Source organism: Pecten maximus, unplaced genomic scaffold (assembly GCF_902652985.1).
Source record: "Pecten maximus unplaced genomic scaffold, xPecMax1.1, whole genome shotgun sequence".
In the NCBI taxonomy this organism is placed as follows: Eukaryota; Metazoa; Mollusca; class Bivalvia; order Pectinida; family Pectinidae; genus Pecten; species Pecten maximus.
In genome coordinates this window covers 30,192-51,444 of record NW_022979481.1, presented here as the reverse complement: position 1 = coordinate 51,444, position 21,253 = coordinate 30,192, and the positions used below count along the sequence as shown (strand labels likewise).

The following is a 21,253-nucleotide window of genomic DNA, read 5'->3' as shown; positions in this document are numbered from 1 at the left end:
GTATATGAGATTGTTTTGGTTGAAAAAATTGTAAATGTGTTTAGATACTCAACGCTCAAATATTTTCCCAACACAACTTAGTAATGATATTGGCCTGTAATTAGATACACTGTGTTTATCCCCACCTTTGAATATAGGCATAACATTTGCTATTTTCCATCTTTCGGGATAGGAACAAGTTAAAAGGGACACATTAAATATGATAGATAAAGGTAAAGCAATCTCATTAATTATCCATTTCAACATTATATGGCTTATTCCATCAGGCCCTGTTGCTTTATTTATACTTAAGGTACATAATATATCTTTCACTTCGTCGGATGTAATAACTATATCGGTAAGTACGGAGTCAGTTTGTGAATCAAATGTAGGTAGGTGTTTGCCTTGGTTGTCTAGTGTTATAGATGTAAAGTAATCGTTTAGAAGGTTGCATTTTTGTGTGTCATTAGAAATATAGTTCGATGAATGTTCACTGTAAAGAGGGAGATATTTCAGTGTTTTTCTTCCCTTTAAGTAAAAGTTTGAGCAATTTCCAATACGTTTTAGGGTCAGAATTGGATCTATCAATAAGGTTGTCAATGTTTTCGTAAAATATTTCCTTGGCTCACTCCGAATCTCAACTTTTTATTGCATGTTAGATAAGTGGTTGTTAAGGTCATGCCAATATATATTTGGATTATCAAAACGTAAAATGTTATTCGCTCTCTGTACATTAGTACAGTCCGTTAGATCACTGCTCTGAAATATGGTCACCATATCAAGCAACATTCGTACACCAGATTGAAGTTGTTGTTTTATCTTAAATTTCTATGTTTTAAATCAAAATAAGACTATGATTATCTATATTACAAGTAAATTTGTACACAATCCAACTTCCCTAGTCTTGCATGCATGAATTAATACATGCATTTTTTTATTCAAATCTGCACATAGCCTGCTTGATTGAACTTTGTCAGGTGAATTTAACTTTTTAGTTCCACATCTTTTTTTGACTAGGTCGAGTAGCTCAACCCTGCTTTATCCCTGTAAATGCTGGATTATTGTAAGAATTTGTAATATTCTTAAACAAGTCCTAATTATTTTTAACTACCTTGGCCATGTTCCTGACAGTTGTTTAACGTCTCGAGAGAGTTATGTCGGACAAAGGTTTCTTTTCAGAGATAGGTTTGTTTTTTACTGTTCATAACATGACCAACTTGATTGTCCGATGAACATTTAGGACAACAGTTCTATTTCACATGTATATGCCTATTTGCTCTTACTATGCAAATAATTACTCTTGTTATACTTTATCAGAGACATATATATAACATAAATATGTATTTTATACGTCTCTGATTTGATCAATTTGTTATCAATTCTATCTTCCCTGCAGGTAAGGCGTAAGAATTGTACCTGCTGCCCCTTACATGATCGTAAGAGGCGACTTAATTTGGGATCTTATCTTTTCCCAAAGGGTCAGGATGACCTATAGTCATCATGTTTCGTCCGTCGTTGTGCGACATTTCAAACTTCCTCTCAAGTTCCACCTGTGGGATTGAGCTGAAACTTGCATGAAATGATACTTGGATGGTCCTGACCAAGAGTTGTTATTTTTCGAGTCGGTCAGAAATCCAAGATGGCCACCATGGCAACCATCTTGAAAAACACATTTTAAACTTCTTCTCCAGTTCAACTAGTGCAATTGAGCTGGAAATAGGTGAGAATGTTAAGGAAGGAAAGCCAATCCAGTGTTGTTAATTTTCGGCTTCGCAAAAACTTTGACATGGCAGTCACGGCAGCATTTTTGTAACATGATTGCGCAATCGTGGTTCTTCTGAACAACACCTATTTCAAACTTCTTCTCAAATTCCATCAGTGGGATTCAGCTCTTACTTACCAGAAATGACCCTGAGATGGTCTTGAACAAGTGTTGTTATTTTTGGGGTCGGTCAGAAATCCAAGATGGCCGTCATGACAACCATCTTGAAAAACACATTTTAAACTTATCCTGTTCCCCTGGTGCCATTGAGCTGGAAATTGGTAAGGATGTTAAGGAAGGAGAGCCAACAAAGTGTTGGTATTTTTCGGCTTCGTAAAAACTTTGACATTGCAGCCACGGCAGCCATTTTTAGCTCACCTGGACCGAAGGTCCGGTGAGCTTATGTCATGGCCCGTCGTCTGTCGTCCGTCAACATTTGCTTCAAATCGCTACTAGTCAAAAAGTTCTTATTGGATTTTGACCAAATTTAGTCAGAAACATCCTTGGCAAAAGGGGATCAGATTTTGCATAAATGGTGATTCTGACCCCCAAGGGGCCTGAGGGGCGGGGCCCAATAGGGGAAATTGAGGCAATTTCTTTAAATCGCTACTAGTCATAAAGTTATGAATGGATTTGAACCCAATTTGGTCAGAAACATCCTTTGGGGAAGGGGAACAGATTTTGCATACATGGTTACTCTGACCCCAAAGGGGCCAAAGGGGCGGGGCCTAATGGGGAAATAGAGGTTATTTCTTCAAATCGCTACTAGTCATAAAGTTATGAATGGATTTCAACCCAATTTGGTCAGAAACATTCTTGTGGGAAGGGGAACAGATTTTGCATAAATTGTGACTCTGACCCCCAAGGGGCCTGAGGGGCTGGGCAACATAAGGGAAATTGAGGCAATTCCTTTAAATCGCTACTAGTCATAAAGTTATGAATGGATTTCAACCCAATTTGGTCAGAAACATTCTTATGTGAAGGGGAACAGATTTTGCATAAATGGTGACTCTGACCCCCGAGGAGCCAATAGGGCGGGGCCCCATATGGGAAATAGAGGCAATTCCTTCAAATCGCTACTTGTCATAAAGTTATGAATGGATTTAAACACAATTTGGTCAGAAACATTCTTGGGGGAAGGGAAACAGATTTTGCATAAATAGTGACTGACCCCCAAGGGACCTGAGGGGCGGGGCTGAATGGGGAAACAGAGGTAATATCTTTAAATCGCTACTAGTCATTAAGTTATGAAAGGATTTGAACCCAATTTGGTCAAAAACATCATTGGGGGAAGGGGAACAGATTTTGCATAAATGGTTACTCTGACACCCAAGGGGCCAAAGGGGCGGGGCCTAATGGGGAAACAGAGGTAATATCTTTAAATCACTACTAGTCATAAAGTTATGTAAGGATTTGAACCCAAGTTGGTCAAAAACATCATTGGGGGAAGGGGAACAGATTTTGCATAAAGGGGCGGGGCCTAATGGGGAAATAGAGGTAATTCCTTCTAATCCCTACTAGTCATAAAGTTATCAATGGATTTGAACCCAATTTGGTCAGAAACATTCTTATGTGAAGTGGAACAGATTTTGCGTAAATGATGACTCTGACTCCCAAAGGACCAAAGGGGCGGGGCCTAATGGGGAAACAGAGGTCATATCTTTAAATCACTACTAGTCATAAAGTTATGAATGGATTTAAACCCAAATTGGTCAGAAACATTCTTATGTGAAGGGGAACAGATTTTGCATAAATAGTGACTCTGACCCCCGAGGGGCCAAAGAGGCGGGGCCCCATATGGGAAATAGAGGTAATTCCTTTAAATCGCTACTAGTCATAAAGTTATGAATGGATTTCAACCCAATTTAATAAGAAACATCCTTTGGGGAAGGGGAACAGATTTTGCATAAATGGTGACTCTGCCCCCCGAGGGGCAAAAGGGGTGGGGCCCCATATGGGAAATAGAGGTAATTTCTTTAAATCACTACTAGTCAAAGTTATAAATGCATGTTGTAAACTCAGAGAGTCGGGACTTCATTATTTCTTTAAAGCAGTTGGGATCCCCACGCTATAACCATATATAGCATTGTTTGAGGTTAACAAACAAAAGGAATTGAACATGAACATTATTTTGACAATTGGTCAAATCCAACCAGGTGAGCGATACAGGCCCCATGGGCCTCTTGTAAAATGATTGCACAATTATGGTTCTTCTAATCAACACCTATTTAAAACTTCTACTCAAATTTCACCAGTGGGATTGAGCTCTTACTTACCAGAAATGATCATAAGATGGTCCTGACCAAGTGTTGTTATTTTTCAAGTCGGTCAGAAATCCAAGAATGCCGCCATGGCAACCATCATGAAAAACACATTTTATATTAGTTCTCCAGTTCCACTGGTGCCATTCAGCTGGAAATTGGTGAGGATGTTAAGGAAGGAGAGGCAACAAAATGTTGTTATTTTTCAGCCTTGTAAAAACTTTGACATGGCAGCCATGGTGGCCATTTTGTAAAATGATTGCGCAATCATGGTTTTCCTGAACAACACATATTTCAAACTTCCTCTCAAATTCCACCAGTGGGATTCAGCTCTTACTTACCAGAAATGATCCTGAGATGGTCCTGACCAAGTGTTGTTATTTTTCAAGTCGGTTAGAAATCCAAGATGGCCGCCATGGCAACAATCTTGAAAAGCACATTTTATACAACTTCTCCAGTTCCAATGGTGCCATTGAGCTGGAAATTGGTGAGGATGTAAGGAAGGAGAGCCAACAAAGTGTTGCTATTTTACAGCCTTGTAAAAGCTTTGACATGGCAGCCACAGCGGCCATTTTGTAACATGATTGCGCAATCGTGGTTCTTCCTTAACAACATATATTTCAAACTACTACTCAAATTCCACCAGCTCTAACTTGCCAGAAATGATCCTGAGATAGTTCTGGCTAAGTGTTGTTATTTATTGGGTCAGTCAGGGGACAGTACCCAAAGTCTTCCTCAAAGGGGCGCGAGACAAATACATATGTACTCCTATACAGTGTCGAGTACTCCTTGGTGTATAATACGATGCTTCTTGCTTCCCTGCACTCGAACTTAATCAGAAATGCGACTATCCCCCGGTTCCGGCCTGGTGGAAACTTCACATGGTATCAGCATGTTCAGATGTAGTTCGAACCATACCAGAACGCACACTATGCTTCAACTTGACTTTGTACGCAAGTCTATCCGTGTTTGGTCGTGAAGGGTCTGAATCGTCGCTTTCACAAAATGATTTTTAAAAGACTTAATAAGCAACTGAAAAAGATCGGAAAATCGTTATTCCGCGCTTCCGTGAGATGACTTGTTTACAAAACGTGCACTTTCCGTACTTCCTTAAGTCCGTACGAGACAACCCTCCTATCTCCTGGTGTAAGCGTAAGGCGAATGTGATGTCATCTATGTTTATACTATCTAGCCAAAGCTTGTAAGGCTTGCCCTATGGCATGCTGCATTAGTGTGTGGGTTTCCTGCTGTTTTCGGGTAGATATAGTGTGTTGCTATTGAGCTTGATGTAGCAGCATTATAACTATACTTAGTAAAAATAAACATGACAAATAAAACGTCAATTTTTTTTAAAATACTAATTTTCCATCCCAACTCAAGTGATGATTGTGTAGGCGGTACTTTATGTTTATTGCCAAACGTTTTCATTTACCCTTCATTGTTAGCTAATTAAAAGTCCGCTGCGTCATACCGATGTCAAGTCTGGTTCTTTAGACACTCACTTCTTTGTGACACTCACTTTCTATGGCGATGGCATATTGGAATAGAAACTCGAGGCTAGAATCAAGTGCTACAAAAAAAATCACATTTTTGTTGAGTTTTAGAATAGTATTTCTGTTATATTGCCTTGCCTTGATCTCCAAACAAACAACTCAATTTCTCAATAATGAGTTCTCAACTAGCGTCTTCCCGCGAAGCTGTCAAAATATGTCTGGTTATCTTACTCAATAGTATACAGTTATTGTGTGAGGGAAATAGCACTTTTATTGTCCCCGAGGTATTAACTATTTCCCGAGTCGAAGCCGAGGGAAATAGTTGGTGTCAAGGGGGACAATAAAAGTGCTATTTACAGAAATACCCAAACAATGATATACCCACATTTAAATTATTCCGTTTTGCTCAATACTAGTTATTAAAGAAAGTCTGTTTCAATGATCAAAATTTAATGTAAATTAAAAATTAACAACAATACTTTTGTGTTAGCGTTGTCGTTGTCTTTCAGAAACAGTCCTCTCAAACGCTTCTTCATCCAGATTATATAATCTTGTAGATCATGTTCCTGTAGAAATCACTCGAACGATTTTAGTAAACGGACTTTATTCTTATACAAGAGTTGGCGGTAGAGAAGATCCGAAGATATATGACAAATGCATAGGCCAATCAGAATGAACAAAGCAAAAAAAAAAAAAAAAAAAATACGCGAAAATATGAATGCGCTCATTCCGGAAAATAGCACTTTCGACTATTAACCTGAACTAATTTTTAAGTAAATATCGGGGTACAAGCACTATCTCTAGTTCCCCAATAACAAAACATGAAGTGAAATATATGTTAAATTGATCAACTGAAAGAAACATATAACACATTTAGATTTTTATCTTCCATATCATAATGAAAGATAAAAATTCCCCTACATATGAAATTATTATGATATGATAAATTGAAAGTCGTTAAATCAGTATAATGTCTGATCCGCGTATGACAACTACAAACACTCAACATTTATATAGGGATTGAACAGTGTTTTTATTGCATTTACAGTGGTATGAACGCAATGGGACACAGGCATATTCTATATAGTGCGTTAGCGTTCATAACACCGTAAACGTAATAAAAACATCGTTCAATGCCAATATTTACATCAAACAAGTCGTTGAAATCCTGTAGGAAGAAAATAAAAGTCGTGATGTGTTAAAAACGATATAGTTCCAGTGAATTTACGTAAACACACTTTGTTAACAAAATTAAAAGAAACTCAACATTTTTTTAATGCCTTTTGCGTTTTTAATTAATTGATATATTCACAATCCATATTTTCCGTCTTAAAAAATAACTATTGTCGTCAAGCACAGCGTGTATTGACACAGATTGAGTAGTGACCTGGTCGAATGTTCTATAGAAGCTGAACGCGTAAGCTATTTGTTTTAGGCTACCTCGAGGATAAGCTAAATACGCACCCATTTTCGTAATATTCTGATTAATTTTTGACAAAATCCTCACCTGACGTTAGCTTTTTGTACAGCGATAATCGGGTAAAAGGAGAAACGCGGAAATTGCGCGATCAGTCCTTTCAAAACGGCTCCGTCTAGTTGACGTTCCGTGACGTCACAAAGAGACGACGGCATGATATTGTTATCGATTCCCGCACTTATTAATCAGCTGAACATTTTGTTCACTGCACTTACGGTGGTATAAACGCAGAGTTTACTAGGCTGAAGAAGGGAAATATGCAAATATATGCTCAGAAACATGCCATTTTTTACGTAAAAACTTGCATATATGTACCTCATATTCTGACATACCTGGATAAAACTGGACAAACAGGTTACATTTCAAGATAGACGCAATTCCTGAACCCATATGGACAATATAAATAGACCACGGATAAACAGGGAGCACTCCTTTTAACCTATGACATCAACGTCGAATCATTTGGAGTCAACGACTGAAAATGTCATACTTTAACAAAGGACATTGCATGGGAAACTGCAGTATCAACATGAAACAACTCTTGTATACACATTTTTGTAATAGAATTAACATAACAGGTGATTCACATGCAAACATGCCCACGTTGATTCAATTTACAATCTTTCTCAAGTTGCCCTTTCACTTGAAGTCAAAGCACATTTTTATATACATTAATATCAATCATACATGAAATGTCAAATTTTTTAACAGGATGTGATTGAAAAGGCAAGATCTCGTGGTCATACTGAAATAGTCGAACTACTTCTGGACAAAGACAGATCAGTAAGTGTTTCCTTATAGTCAGTTTATTAATTGAAATTGGAGAGATTCGATATTAGAACACAAGTGATATTATTTAATCGGTTATAACAAGTAAAACGCTAAATACCAAACAGGATAAAAAGATTACTGAATTCATATAGATTAGTCAATTACAATAGAACATATATTTAAAAAAAAAACTCTTCACCCTTTGTAAACCATGAATATGACTACAGCGCCCCCTAAAGTGAGACTAATTAATTTCGGGACCTAATGAGCCTTGAACCTGGCATTGAACCAAAACATTTATACAAAAAATGTCATATCCACCACAATTGGCCATACCTGATATCATTATATCGCAAATAATATTTTTATACCTATTTTACCCACCACTATTTTTATTTTCATTTTTTAGCTCACCTGCCCGAAGGGCAAGTGAGCTTATGCCGTGGCGCGGCGTCCGTCGTCCGTCCGTCGTCCGTCCGTCCGTCCGTCCGGCCGTCCGTCCGGCGTCAACTTTCCATTCAAGCAACTTCTTCTCAATAACCAAAAGGCCTAGAGACCTAATATTGGGCCTGTAGCATGCTGGGGTGAAGGGCTACCAAGTTTGTTCAAATGAATGACCTTGACCTTCATTCAAGGTCACAGGAGTCAAAAAGGCTAAAATCTTCAAACGACTTCTTCTCAACAACCAACAGTCCCAGGGAGTTGATATTGGGTCTGTAGCATGCTGGGGTAAAGGGCTACCAAGTTTGTTCAAATGAATGACCTTGACTTTCATTCAAGGTCACAGGAGTCAAAAAGGCTAAAAAAAAATTAGACGACTTCTTCTAAATAGCCAAAAGACCCAGGGACTTGATATTGGGTCTGTAGCATGCTGGGGTGAAGGGCTACCAAGTTTGTTCAAATGAATGACCTTGACCTTCATTCAAGGTCACAGGAGTCAAAAAGGCTAAAATCTTTAAACGACTTCTTCTCAATAACCAAGAGTCCCAGGGACTTGATATTGGGTCTGTAGCATGCTGGGGTGAAGGGCTACCAAGTTTGTTCAAATGAATGACCTTGACTTTCATTCAAGGTCACAGGAGTCAAAAAGGCTAAAATCTTTAAACGACTTCTTCTCAATAACCAAGAGTCCCAGGGAGTTGATATTGGGTCTGTAGCATGCTCGGGTGAAGGGCTACCAAGTTTGTTCAAATGAATGACCTTGACTTTCATTCAAGGTCACAGGGGTCAAAAAGGCTAAAATCTTCAAACGACTTCTTCTCAATAACCAAGAGTCCCAGGGAGTTGATATTGGGTCTGTAGCATGCTGGGGTGAAGGGCTACCAAGTTTGTTCAAATGAATGACTTTGACCGTCATTCAAGGTCACAGGAGTCAAAAAGGCTAAAATCTTTAAACGACTTCTTCTCAATAACCAAGAGTCCCAGAGGCCTAATATTTGGCCTGTAGCATGCTGGGGTGAAGGGCTCCCAAGTTTGTTCAAATGAATGACCTTGACTTTCATTCAAGGTCACAGGAGTCAAAAAGGCTAAAAAAAAATTAGACGACTTCTTCTAAATAGCCAAAAGACCCAGGGACTTGATATTGGGTCTGTAGCATGCTGGGGTGAAGGGCTACCAAGTTTGTTCAAATGAATGACCTTGACCTTCATTCAAGGTCACAGGAGTCAAAAAGGCTAAAATCTTTAAACGACTTCTTCTCAATAACCAAGAGTCCCAGGGAGTTGATATTGGGTCTGTAGCATGCTCATGTGAAGGGCTACCAAGTTTGTTCAAATGAATGACCTTGACTTTCATTCAAGGTCACAGGGGTCAAAAAGGCTAAAATCTTTAAACGACTTCTTCTCAATAACCAAGAGTCCCAGGGAGTTGATATTGGGTCTGTAGCATGCTGGGGTGAAGGGCTACCAAGTTTGTTCAAATGAATGACCTTGACCGTCATTCAAGGTCACAGGAGTCAAAAAGGCTAAAATCTTTAAACGACTTCTTCTCAATAACCAAGAGTCTCAGGTAGTTGATATTGGGTCTGTAGCATGCTGCGGTAAAAGGCTACCAATTTTGTTCAAATGAATGACCTTGACTTTCATTCAAGGTCACAGGAGTCAAAAAGGCTAAAATCTTTAAACAACTTCTTCTCAATAACCAAGAGTCCCAGAGACCTAATATTTGGCCTGTCGCATGCTGGGGTGAAGGGCTACCAAGTTTGTTCAAATGAATGGCCTTGACCTTCATTCAAGGTCACAGGGGCCAAAAAGGCTAAAATCTTTAAACGACTTCTTCTCGATAACCAACAGTCCAAGAGACCTAATATTTGGCCTGTAGCATGCTGGGGTAAAGAGCTACCAAGTTTGTTCAAATGAATGACCTTGACTTTCATTCAAGGTCACAGGAGTCAAAAAGGCTAAAATCTTTAAACGACTTCTTCTCAATAACCAAGAGTCCCAGAGACCTAATATTTGGCCTGTAGCATGCTGGGGTGAAGGGCTACCAAGTTTGTTCAAATGAATGACCTTGACTTTCATTCAAGGTCACAGGAGTCAAAAGGCTAAAATCTTTAAACGACTTCTTCTCAATAACCAAGAGTCCCAGAGAGTTGATATTGGGTCTGTAGCATGCTGGGGTAAAGGGCTACCAAGTTTGTTCAAATGAATGACCTTGACCTTCATTCAAGGTCACAGGGGTCAAAAAGGCTAAAATCTTTAAACAACTTCTTCTCAATAACCAAGAGTCCCAGGGAGTTGATATTGGGTCTGTAGCATGCTGGGGTGAAGGGCTACCAAGTTTGTTCAAATGAATGACCTTGACCTTCATTCGAGGTCACGTCGATCAAGTATGCTTAAATCTTTAAATGACTTTTATTGAAAAGCCAAAGTGCAGAGAGACATTATATTGGTCCTGTAGCATGCTTTCAAATAACTGCAGGATCCATATATGAAAAGATCACTGCATTGCAGGTGAGCGATTTGGGCCCATTGGGCCCTTGTTTACTGAGATAACATAGGATGTATTTTAACATCCGAGTATCTTTACAGTTTTATGCTTTAATTTATCTTAGGTATGTCATCATATAAAACGTATACTGATGAATCGCTGGATATACCCACATTTTTATTTCCTTTTCGTCTACATTTACTTAATACCAAATAACTGAAAGCTCTAAATTGTCTTAACAAAGGACATTAACTCTGTAATTAAATGGTCATTGGCCCTGATTTTTGTGCGTGTTAGTATGACCAATGTATACACTTAATTCCATTATCTTTTTAAAAGGCAAATAAATGTAAATAAGTCATATTGGACCGTGATTAAACCGATGTACACATCAAGTGTTGTGATCCTTCGAATTACTGCCCTGCAGGTAGGGCGTAAGAATTGTACCTGCTGCCCCCATTGCATGGTCGTAAGAGGCGACTAAACTTGGGATCTTATATTTTCTCTTCTTTCTTGATAACTTTCTTCTTCCTAATGTCTCCCTTGACAATGCCTCACTTTTGGCCTTTAGTTGAGCGTTCGCCGCTGTGAGGAAGGTTTTGGGGCGACTGGTTGGCCCGTTGTCAGTATAATGTGACCGGGTGGGGTGTGCTGCTGGGTGTCTTCGGCAGTATGCTCCAGTGAGATAGCACTTTAAATCGGCAAAAGTTCCGGCCTACCACAAGGAGACTTCACACGAACATACCGCAGCCTCCCAAAACACATACGCACTCACCACACTCATACATGTCGCACGCACGGGAGGCCGTCCTTAAATTACCTAAGATGTTAATAGGACGTTAAACAAAATAAACCAAACCAAACCAAACCTTCGAATTATGGACATAGTAATGTTCTAGACATTAAAAGCACAGGCGGAGACGGAAAGTATTGTGCAAAACTTTCAAAACTTTGATATCAAGTAAAATCAAGGGGGTAGATGTAAAGAGTTTTATCATGTTTATTGAGATACTTGAGCGAAACGTACACAAACAAAATTGTTATTTTTTCAAAACATTTTCAAGAAAATATCATCACATTAAGTTATTAAATATTATGGAATATGTCATTTCAATTTGGCTTTTAATTGTTGAAATATACTACTTTAAATGTTCACAAGTCTGAGGAAGATACAAACAATAAGAGAAGTGGCACTTCAGTCGGAACGTGATCTAATTAAAGAATAAACACTGTTTAAAAAATATTTCATAAATAACCAACAAACGTTTTCAAAATGGTCGTCGGCGACCATACAACAACTCATTTGTGATTAAAATATCGACTCGGTGTTGTTTTCCGTATATTTCTATATTTAAAACTACAAAATATAAACGCATTGCATTCAAAGTTAAAACAGACCTGGAAATTATCAGCTTATGGGTCGATTTGGTTTATCTGTATTTTCTCATTATTAGTTTTATCACGATTGCATTTACCTGTTTAGAAACCAACTTGATAATTTTGTCTTCTTAAATATTCAATCAACCATAACAAAGTAGAGATCACTATGTGGTTTTGGCCATTAATTATTAACTTATAGTTACGGTTTCATTTACACGTTGACATGCTGTGTATTTGTTGCATGTATTATTAATACGTTATAGATCGGACGAACTGAAATGAAGACTAGCGTGTCGACGTCGGATACACCAGACGCTTCAATACGAAGTGGTGATGATGATGGAGGTAATGCTGACAGACAGCGATGTATCAAAGTAGATTATATGCTTAAATTAGAAACACAATTACAATTAAAAAAGAACTTTCATTGATATGAAAATGTCTAGTAAAATCTTTTTTTTCTCAACGGTGAACGCCATGTTGATATATCGTATATCCAATTTTATTGTCTAACGGGGGAGGGTCGATTTTGCGTTTTAGACAGTGAAGTAGATGAGAGGTTTTTTATTATCACGTTATTTATATTTGCCCTCTAACCGCGAATACTTGGGAAAGTATCACACAAGTAAAATAGAGGGATTGTGGCTCGTATTACACACTACAGTAAAATTGCGATTGCACAATTATCTTAATGCCATATTGTTTGAGTAACAGACAATCTTATGAAGTGAAGCCACTCTTTTTGTTCTTGCTTTCTCTTCGGTCTATCGATTTCATTAACGTTTCGGTATTATTACTGTTTTTATCATTGCTATAACACGTGTGTTATAGACTATCACATTGGTGTATAACACCTTAAAACTGTTCTTGTATTTATTGATACTTCAGATACGAAATCGCTAATCGAAATCGTGAAGAAGAGAGACATCGAAAAGTTTGAAACTTTAGAAAAGACAACAGAAACAACCGAAAGCATTCTTCATATTGTAGCTGTGTTTGGCTCATCAGAAATGCTAGAATGTATGAGGAAATGGAAGGTAATCGAATGGGATGAAGAAAGGGAGATCCACGAACACATATTCGGTGAAGCTTTGAAGGGATTAACAGTCGGTAATGCCACGGCGTTATATTTAGCGACTTTAATGGAGAGAACGGAGATGGTATGCTCGCTCATCAAATACTCTGGAGAAGACAATATCAAACGCTGCTTTCGAATATTACACCTCAGTGACGAAATGGAAGAGATATACATGTTGGATCAAGCCGAAAAATTGAAAACAAAATATTATAAACTTCGACCCGCCGTCATTCCAGGACATCGCGTGGGAAAAGATGGACAACGCACCCGAGCTTTCATTGTATATTCAACACATGAAAATAAGGCTTCAAACTATGAACTTGGTGATGGCCTCGGTTTGGTTATGATTCGAAATCCGTACATTTATAAAAAAGAGAGAGAATGCACCGAAGATGGAAGAAAGATGGTTCCATACAAAGATACACAACGAGCTGAAAATGCACTATCACTCCACCAAAGGAATCTTTGGGCTAACCATAGTAACTTAAATATTATAAACGTCAGTCCTGTGATATACCGGAACAACGGAGACGACATCATCGAAAAGCCATGCATCGCACTATACTGTAGTACAAAGGGCGTAGTGCCACTCGGAGAACCAGAGTTCCCGAAACAGTTAGAGTTAGAAGACGGTGATTTTATTGATGTTGATGTACACGAAGGTTATTTCAAACGAGGCGGATATAATTCACTGCCAAGTGATCATTTTCATTCGACTCTCAAAATGGGTTGTGATATCGGAAGGTCAACTCCTGAATATGATGCATGCGGGAATCCCCTTCAACTGATTGGAGGCACACATGGTCCGTTTGTGAAGTTTAATAACAATATTGGATTTCTTACCTGCGCACACGTGTTGTTTGATATTCCAGTTACAACAAAATGTGTAGATTATACACACACCGGTAACAACACAGTTGAAGTCGTACAACCTTCAGTTGATTCAACGGCCTTTGCAGGTTCTCCATGTGGACATGTACATAGAGCTATTTTCAATCCGCAGCTGGATCCAAGTATTGATGTCGCCGTTGTTGAGGTGACTGATCCGAGTAGATTACCAACTGCTGGCCAATTTGCCAATGCGAAACACAGTAGCTACAAAAATGCAGGTTTGTGTTGAATTGAAATATTCAGGCCATTGCTGTTCTTCAGCTTCGTTAATAGCTACACATCTTGTGTTTAAGAGTATACGTCTCTTTCATTATGTGTCTATATAGGATAGGGATATTTCATCAGAGAGTCCTCAAATGTAGTGAAACTCGAGATTATCTGAGGATTGTCCACATTTTGTTATCCTGAGAGTAGAATGTCCCTGTCCTTCATACATAACGAACGATTGTTTTTCTCTTGTATCACTACCTAAAAAATGTTTCCTAGCCATCGACTTTTCTCAGTCTTAATTTCTTTGATTGTTAATTTGCTAAATTATTTGAAGCTTTTGTATAAAAATCATTTGAAACAAGAATTCTCTTTTATTTAGCATACCTTCTATTTATTTCATAATTTCAGGGTTTGACCAACTTCCCGAGTATAACAGTGGATCCATCCAAGAAGACTTAACACATTTCGGTACAACACACATTGTGTTTAAATTTGGAGGTTCCAGTGACGTCACAAAAGGAACACTAGATGTGTGTGGAACTCACGTAAGACCACTGTCCACGGCTCTCGGCTTACCTAGATGTACGGAGAAGGTCGAAATGCAAAACCAGTATCAAGTCAGTGGTACCCATCCAACAATGACGTTTTTTGCAGAGGGAGACTCCGGTTCACCCGTGTTTATGAAGTCCGACACGGGTGAATTAGTATTAATAGGAATGGCTATCGGACATGCGTATGTAGGTACCAACCCGTTTCCATTAGCAGTTGTTACACCTATCGGTGCAATATTGAAAACTCTAGGCACGCAGTACTCAATAGCATCGTTTCCATAGGAACATATCAACAGTTATTACCGCTGTAGAATGTAGAGCTTTTCCTAACTGATCTTTTACGCTACGTCGCAACATTGAGTTAGGTTCCATCTGTTTAACGTCATGTATAAATCTATCATCACATAATGACTTAACTTGATGCCTTTTGGTTTAATGGATGGCGATGTTATCGCCCACCTTGCGACTTAATCTCTTAATTGTGAGACAACGATATACACATTGTTGTTTTATAATTCGATATTACAAACCAACCAAGGACTCGGGTAACTTATATGACGATGATTTGCCACATGCCACACAAATTATCTTATTTATTACTGGTGTGTTTGTTACATACCGCAGCCTCACAAAACCCACACACGCACTCACCACACGCATACATATCGCAAACACGGGAGGCCGTCCTTAAATGACCTTAGCTGTTAATAGGACGTTAAACAAATAAAACCAAACCAAAGCAAATTGTTCACAAATTGCACTAGTTGCTATTACTTTTGTATTTGTTGACAGATTTGCATGGTTGCAAGTATTTGTTTTGGATATTTTTTTTTGTAAATTTTTACTGATTAACATTTTGTTATATTTATTCAATGTCACGGGATCAAACAGCTGAATTTGTATTTCAAGTTTAATATTTTTCACTGATGAATGTTTTCTTATGACAATTTGATGCACAATTAAAGGTTAATTCAACTGACCAAAGATCAAGTTTACTTGATTATAGTTTGTTTGGTTTATCGCCCTGTGAACAGCTAGGGTTTTTACAGACAGTGTTCCTTGTAGTAGGCAGTGGCTACCGCACAGAATAAAATACGAGAGACGTTGTGCCTGTCAAACAGAGCAATAAGGATGTCTTTAATCTGTTCTAATCTTTTCCTTAGCTTCTCGAGGAACACGTCACCAGAAAGGATTGCAAAAATAACTACCTGAACACTTTCAATATCTGCACCAATTTATATATCTATATTTATATTTTTACGGCTAAATTATGAGTACTGCTCAACTCCTACACAAACTGATTTTTTATGTATTCTACATAAACAACAGAGAATACCGACATAATGACGAAACTGTTGAACAGTTATAACGATAACTATTCGTTGATGGGTGTGTACGCTCAGTGTTACTCTTTTACAAATATGTCTTGTTAATGATATGACATAGTGTTTTCAAATTCGTTTTAATTGTAGGAATGTTGTTGTATTCGAATTCACAAGTAACTTAACTTCTGATACTGACCCTGATGTTTTTCGTTCGTCATTCTTAGACCTACAGTCAAAATACAGTGGCTTCCAATCATTCTACACTGATGGTTCTAAGAACGATCATAAGGTAGCGGCAGCCATGGTTATTACAAATGCAGCCTTGGGATGCCGACTTCCTAATGACGCTTCGATATTGTCTGCAGAGGCCCATAATATCTGCCTTACTCTCCAACACATTAAAACTTACAATGTAACGAGAGCAATTATCTATTCTGACTCTCTATCTGTCTTACAGAGTCTAAGTAACAGAAATCTAGATGACATGTCCATTCGAAAAATACTGATTTTACTGCATAGTCTCACCTTTAATTGTCATATAATATTTTGCTGGGTTCCTGGACATACGGAATACCTGGCAATGAAAAAGCAGATCGCGCTTGAAAAGTGGCGTTATCACTTCCACCAACTGATTTTAAAATTCATTTTACCGATTTTAAGCCGTTAGTTACAAATTGTTTTATTATCAAAGTGGCTAAATGAATGGAATCAATAGGTAGACAATAAACTATACTCAATCAAAGGAAATATCGGCGAATGGTCTCCTTGCTACAGAGACAATCGACGAGACGAGGTTGTTCTTGCCCGTCTTAGGATTGGCCATACATATATAACGCATTCCTACTTATTGAAGCGTGAGGACCAACCCCAGTGCGTCGTGTGCAATGAACCATTTACCATCATTACAACAGCATGACAAGTCTGATGACTGTGTTCGAGTCTTTTAGTATATACAAAATTTTGAACTATCGGACAGTTATTGGCTTTTACCACAATATTTGACTAACAATAGCCACTTTTGATTTTAAACCTATCGTGAGTGTAACAATATACAATTTTGTATATCTACATTTTTAAATATTTCGTTGATTTATGTCTCTTGCCGTTTTTGCTCGTATTTTTAATCACATGTTTGAGCCCTAATGACCTTTACAGTGTTGAAGGGCTGTTAAGCATTTTAACTAACTAACTTAACTTCATACACGGGAAATACATTAATAAAATAAATGTTTTATATGATAATTAATGTGTTATCTAAGAAATACGGATGTAATGATATCATATGTTTTGTTGATCAGATATTTGCAATGTGTCATAAAATAACATGTTGTGATGGAATAAATGTTTATATTCAGGATGTTTAATAGTTTGATTACTGTAATAAAAGCACTTTTTCCTCATGAAGCTCATTAGTATATTTTTGTGACTACACATCGTCAGGGAAACTCAAAATGTATCAATAATGGCACAATACGATCGAAATGAGAACTCTGCACGAAGACTATTGAAATAAATAAAGACAAGGCGTTTCAGAATAATGACATTGTTCTGTGCTTCTGTGCTTAGGACGAAAACTGACATACAACTAGCTACGTCAAAACTATGTTAAATCAAATGTTCCGTTTGAGAACTAGTAGGAAAGAAACATTGAACATATCTGACACCCAATCCGGAGGGGACCATGATGATTGGAGATCGAATAGCTCGATCATTTAAGGGATTTGTTTAGTTTGGTTAATTTTGTTTAACGTCCTATTAACAGCTAAGATCATTTAAGAACGGCATCCCGTGTTTGCGATATGCATTCTTTGACTTGTGTAAAGCTTGTGAATAGATGTGGAAATATATGTACTTTGTCTCTAAACGTTCCAGTAAATAACAGTTAGGCTGATAGGATACAAATCTAGCTACAGTTATATTGGGTGTTTGAAACTGGAAGAGCTGCGGACAAATAATTGGCCAAGTCATTAGAAGGGTATAATAGCAGGAAAAAGAAACGCAAGTTTGTTTTCTAATATAACTTTGTCTAAAAAATTCAATTAACTTTAAAAACTGAGATATGCCGTGTACCGAGAAAATGTGCTTCATTAGTTAATATTCAGACGACCGTGACCCAGCCCGAGGTTGCATGCTTCCAGCAGATTTGTGCTGGTAGGGAATCACTACAAATTGAACAACATTTGAACAGTACAGATATTCCGCGAAATATCGCAATTATGAAGTCGATAAGGTTGGGACATTACTCTGGTAATGCAGGGGCGTTCGCAACGCCTTGTAGTCCAACATCATACTGACAACGGGCAACCATTCGTCTCACTCGGACTCCTAATATGTGGAGCGCTAAGCTGGAGAAGCAACTACAATTTTTAAAGACTCTTGTATGTCCCGGCTAGGGGACAGAACCCAAAGCCTTCCTCACAGGGGCGAACGCCTGCTCTGCAGGACGGGCGTAAGAATTGTACCTGCTGCCCCCATTGCATGATTGTAGCAGGCGACTAAATTGTGAATCTTATCTTTTCTCTTTCTGAACATCTTTCTTGTTCCGAATGTCTCCCTTGACAATGCCTCACTTTTGGTCTTCAGTTGAGCGTTCGCCCCTGTAATGAAGGCTATGGGTTCTGTCCCCTGGCTGGCGCTCAGCATATTTAGAGTTGGACGACTGGTTCGCCCGTTGTCAGTATAGTGTGTCTTCGGTAGTATGCTTCTGTGAGGTAGCACTATAAATCGGCAAAAGTTCCAGCCTATCACAGGGAGACTTAACACGAACATACCGCAGCCTCCAAAACACACATACGCACTCGCCACACGCATGCATGTCGCACGTACGGGAGTCCGTCTTTAAATGACCTTAGCTGTTAATAGGACGTTAAACAAAGGAAACCAAACCAAAAAACCTCCCAAAACTGTTGACCCTGTCAGGGAATATTGTTATATTTATTTTTAATCAAACTTGTAGTCTTTTTGTACCCCGCCATCAGGCTCATAGAATCCTGAACGGTCAGCAGCTTTACAGCTTTGGTTTGTATTGTTTTACAGAGGTGCATACTTTGTTCCACTTGTGCTGCACGTATATTGGAAATATAGTGTAACGGAGTACTATTTTAGATCAAGTACAAGACGTAGTATCAGTAAATGGATCGTGTGTCTGATCCTGTTTCAGCAGTGACGTGTTGTAAACAATACCATTCCAATGTCTATTGACGACTTAATGTTTGGTTTAAAAATTATGGAAATAATTTTAATATTAAGATATGATTATTAATCTTTGGTGGAAGTCATCTGAAGGTGTCTGAAACCTTAGTTTTTTTTATATAAATGTAAACATCATGCTTCAAGGCACTCTAATCTTTGATAGAAGCATCATTTCTTTGGAAGGTATGATTTTATAGCAAGTGTTAATGTGCATGAGGTTAAGTATACATGTGGTTTGAGTACTCACGAAATATATATCCTGAAAACGACATATCGGCCAAGACTAGTTGTATCAGCCCTCGTCACTACTTTTCCGTCAATACAGTGTGTACTGAATGACGTCTGCTATGGGCGATATTTGTTATAATCATCGCTGATGCCTTATCGTATAAGTATATGAATTTTAAGCGTCATATGATGCTTTCTATATTAACATTTAGTTGAAGTTAAATGTTTATAGAGGTATGATTCTGCATTTTGTACGGTGCACTACTTCGCTCAACTTATGTAGTTCCGCGCAGTAAATGAGTGAAACGGTCAAGTACTCTCGAAGTAAAAGTAGAATAATCTCTAACAAAAGTCACTATTTCCTTATATTGAATTCGGAGGGAAGTTTGGAGGCGCGAGCTCTATAAAAGACCGACAGCATCTTCATTCCGACAGCTTGAACCGCTGGTATCGGCAGGTATTATTACGCCGTAGCTCATATAGGTCACAGGGGGAAATATTTAAGTATCAGTACGTTGAGGAAAATAAGTATATAATAATTTTCCATCAATGTTTGGTTTGGTTTGGTTTATTTTGTTTAACGTCCTATTAACAGCTAAGGTCATTTAAAGACGGCCTCCCGTGCGTGCGACATGTATGCGTGTGGTAAGTGCGTATGTGTGTTTTGGGAGGCTGCGGTATGTTCGTCTTAAGTCTCCTTGTGATAGGCCGGAACTTTTGCCGATTTATAGTGCTACCTCACTGAAGCATACTGCCGAAGACACCCAGCAGCACACCCCACACGGTCACATTATACTGACAACGGGCGAACCAGTCGTCCCACTCCAAATACGCTGAGCGCTAAGCAGGAGTAGCAACTACCATTTTTAAAGACTCTGGTATGTCTCGGCTAGGGGACAGAACCCAAAGCCTTCCTCACAGGGGCGAACGCTCAACTAAAGGCCAAAAGTGAGGCATTGTCAAGATCCCAAGTTTAGTCGCCTCTTACGATCATGCAATGGGGGCAGCAGGTACAATTCTTACGCCCTACCTGCAGGGCAGTCCAGTCCATTAATGTTATAATATTTTACAATAATAATAAAATATTAGTAGTAGTAGTAGGCTAGCTAATACTTTGAGATTAGTGTTCTCATAGTATTAGAGGGACTGATTACTCAGATCATTCCCTATAAATATTTATTAATTGTTATACTGTTATTGTTGTAAGTTAACGTATACTCTGGGATTATTGTCCTCTCATTATTAAAGACATTATATTACTTCAATCATTGCCTATTAGTGCCATTCTGGTGACAGTATTGTCAAGAGATAGAATGACTTTATATCTAGTCATTTCTGACAATCATTGTTGATTACCTTAAATTATAAATCACAATAGAATTGATATTGTTCGAGTTTCTTTATTAAATGAAATAGAATTATAGAAAAAGGGAAGAGAAAGGAATAACATGCTATTGAATATCTAATCAAATATTGATAGAGTGGAGACTTGAATGATTCTGTGAGGTATCAAATGTATTGTAAATAAATATTGTATCAGAAGAATTCCAGAATTATATGTATTGCACTTTATTACTGCCTTTGAGTTATTTCTTCAATTGAAAAAGTGATTGGTAAGATACAGTAGAAATCTTTTGACCTATGATTGAATGAGCTGACAGAATTGACAAAAGACCTCATCGGTTGTTGGAGAGTAGTCTGTGACTACACTAAGAAGAGGAACTTAA

At 38.2% G+C, this 21,253-nt stretch overlaps 1 protein-coding gene across 1 annotated transcript in view; it reads left to right on the top strand.

The window, feature by feature from the left end:
- LOC117318709 overlaps window positions 1-16,055 on the top strand; it is a 35,216-nt gene extending 19,161 nt beyond the window's left edge. Inside the window, exons 7-10 of the mRNA XM_033873669.1 lie at window positions 7,684-7,755; window positions 12,315-12,396; window positions 12,940-14,238; window positions 14,639-16,055. Coding sequence (XP_033729560.1) covers window positions 7,684-7,755; window positions 12,315-12,396; window positions 12,940-14,238; window positions 14,639-15,063 — 1,878 coding nt within the window. The 3' untranslated portion in view covers window positions 15,064-16,055. The remainder of the gene's footprint in view (window positions 1-7,683; window positions 7,756-12,314; window positions 12,397-12,939; window positions 14,239-14,638) is intronic.
- Window positions 16,056-21,253: the final 5,198 nt, after the last annotated feature.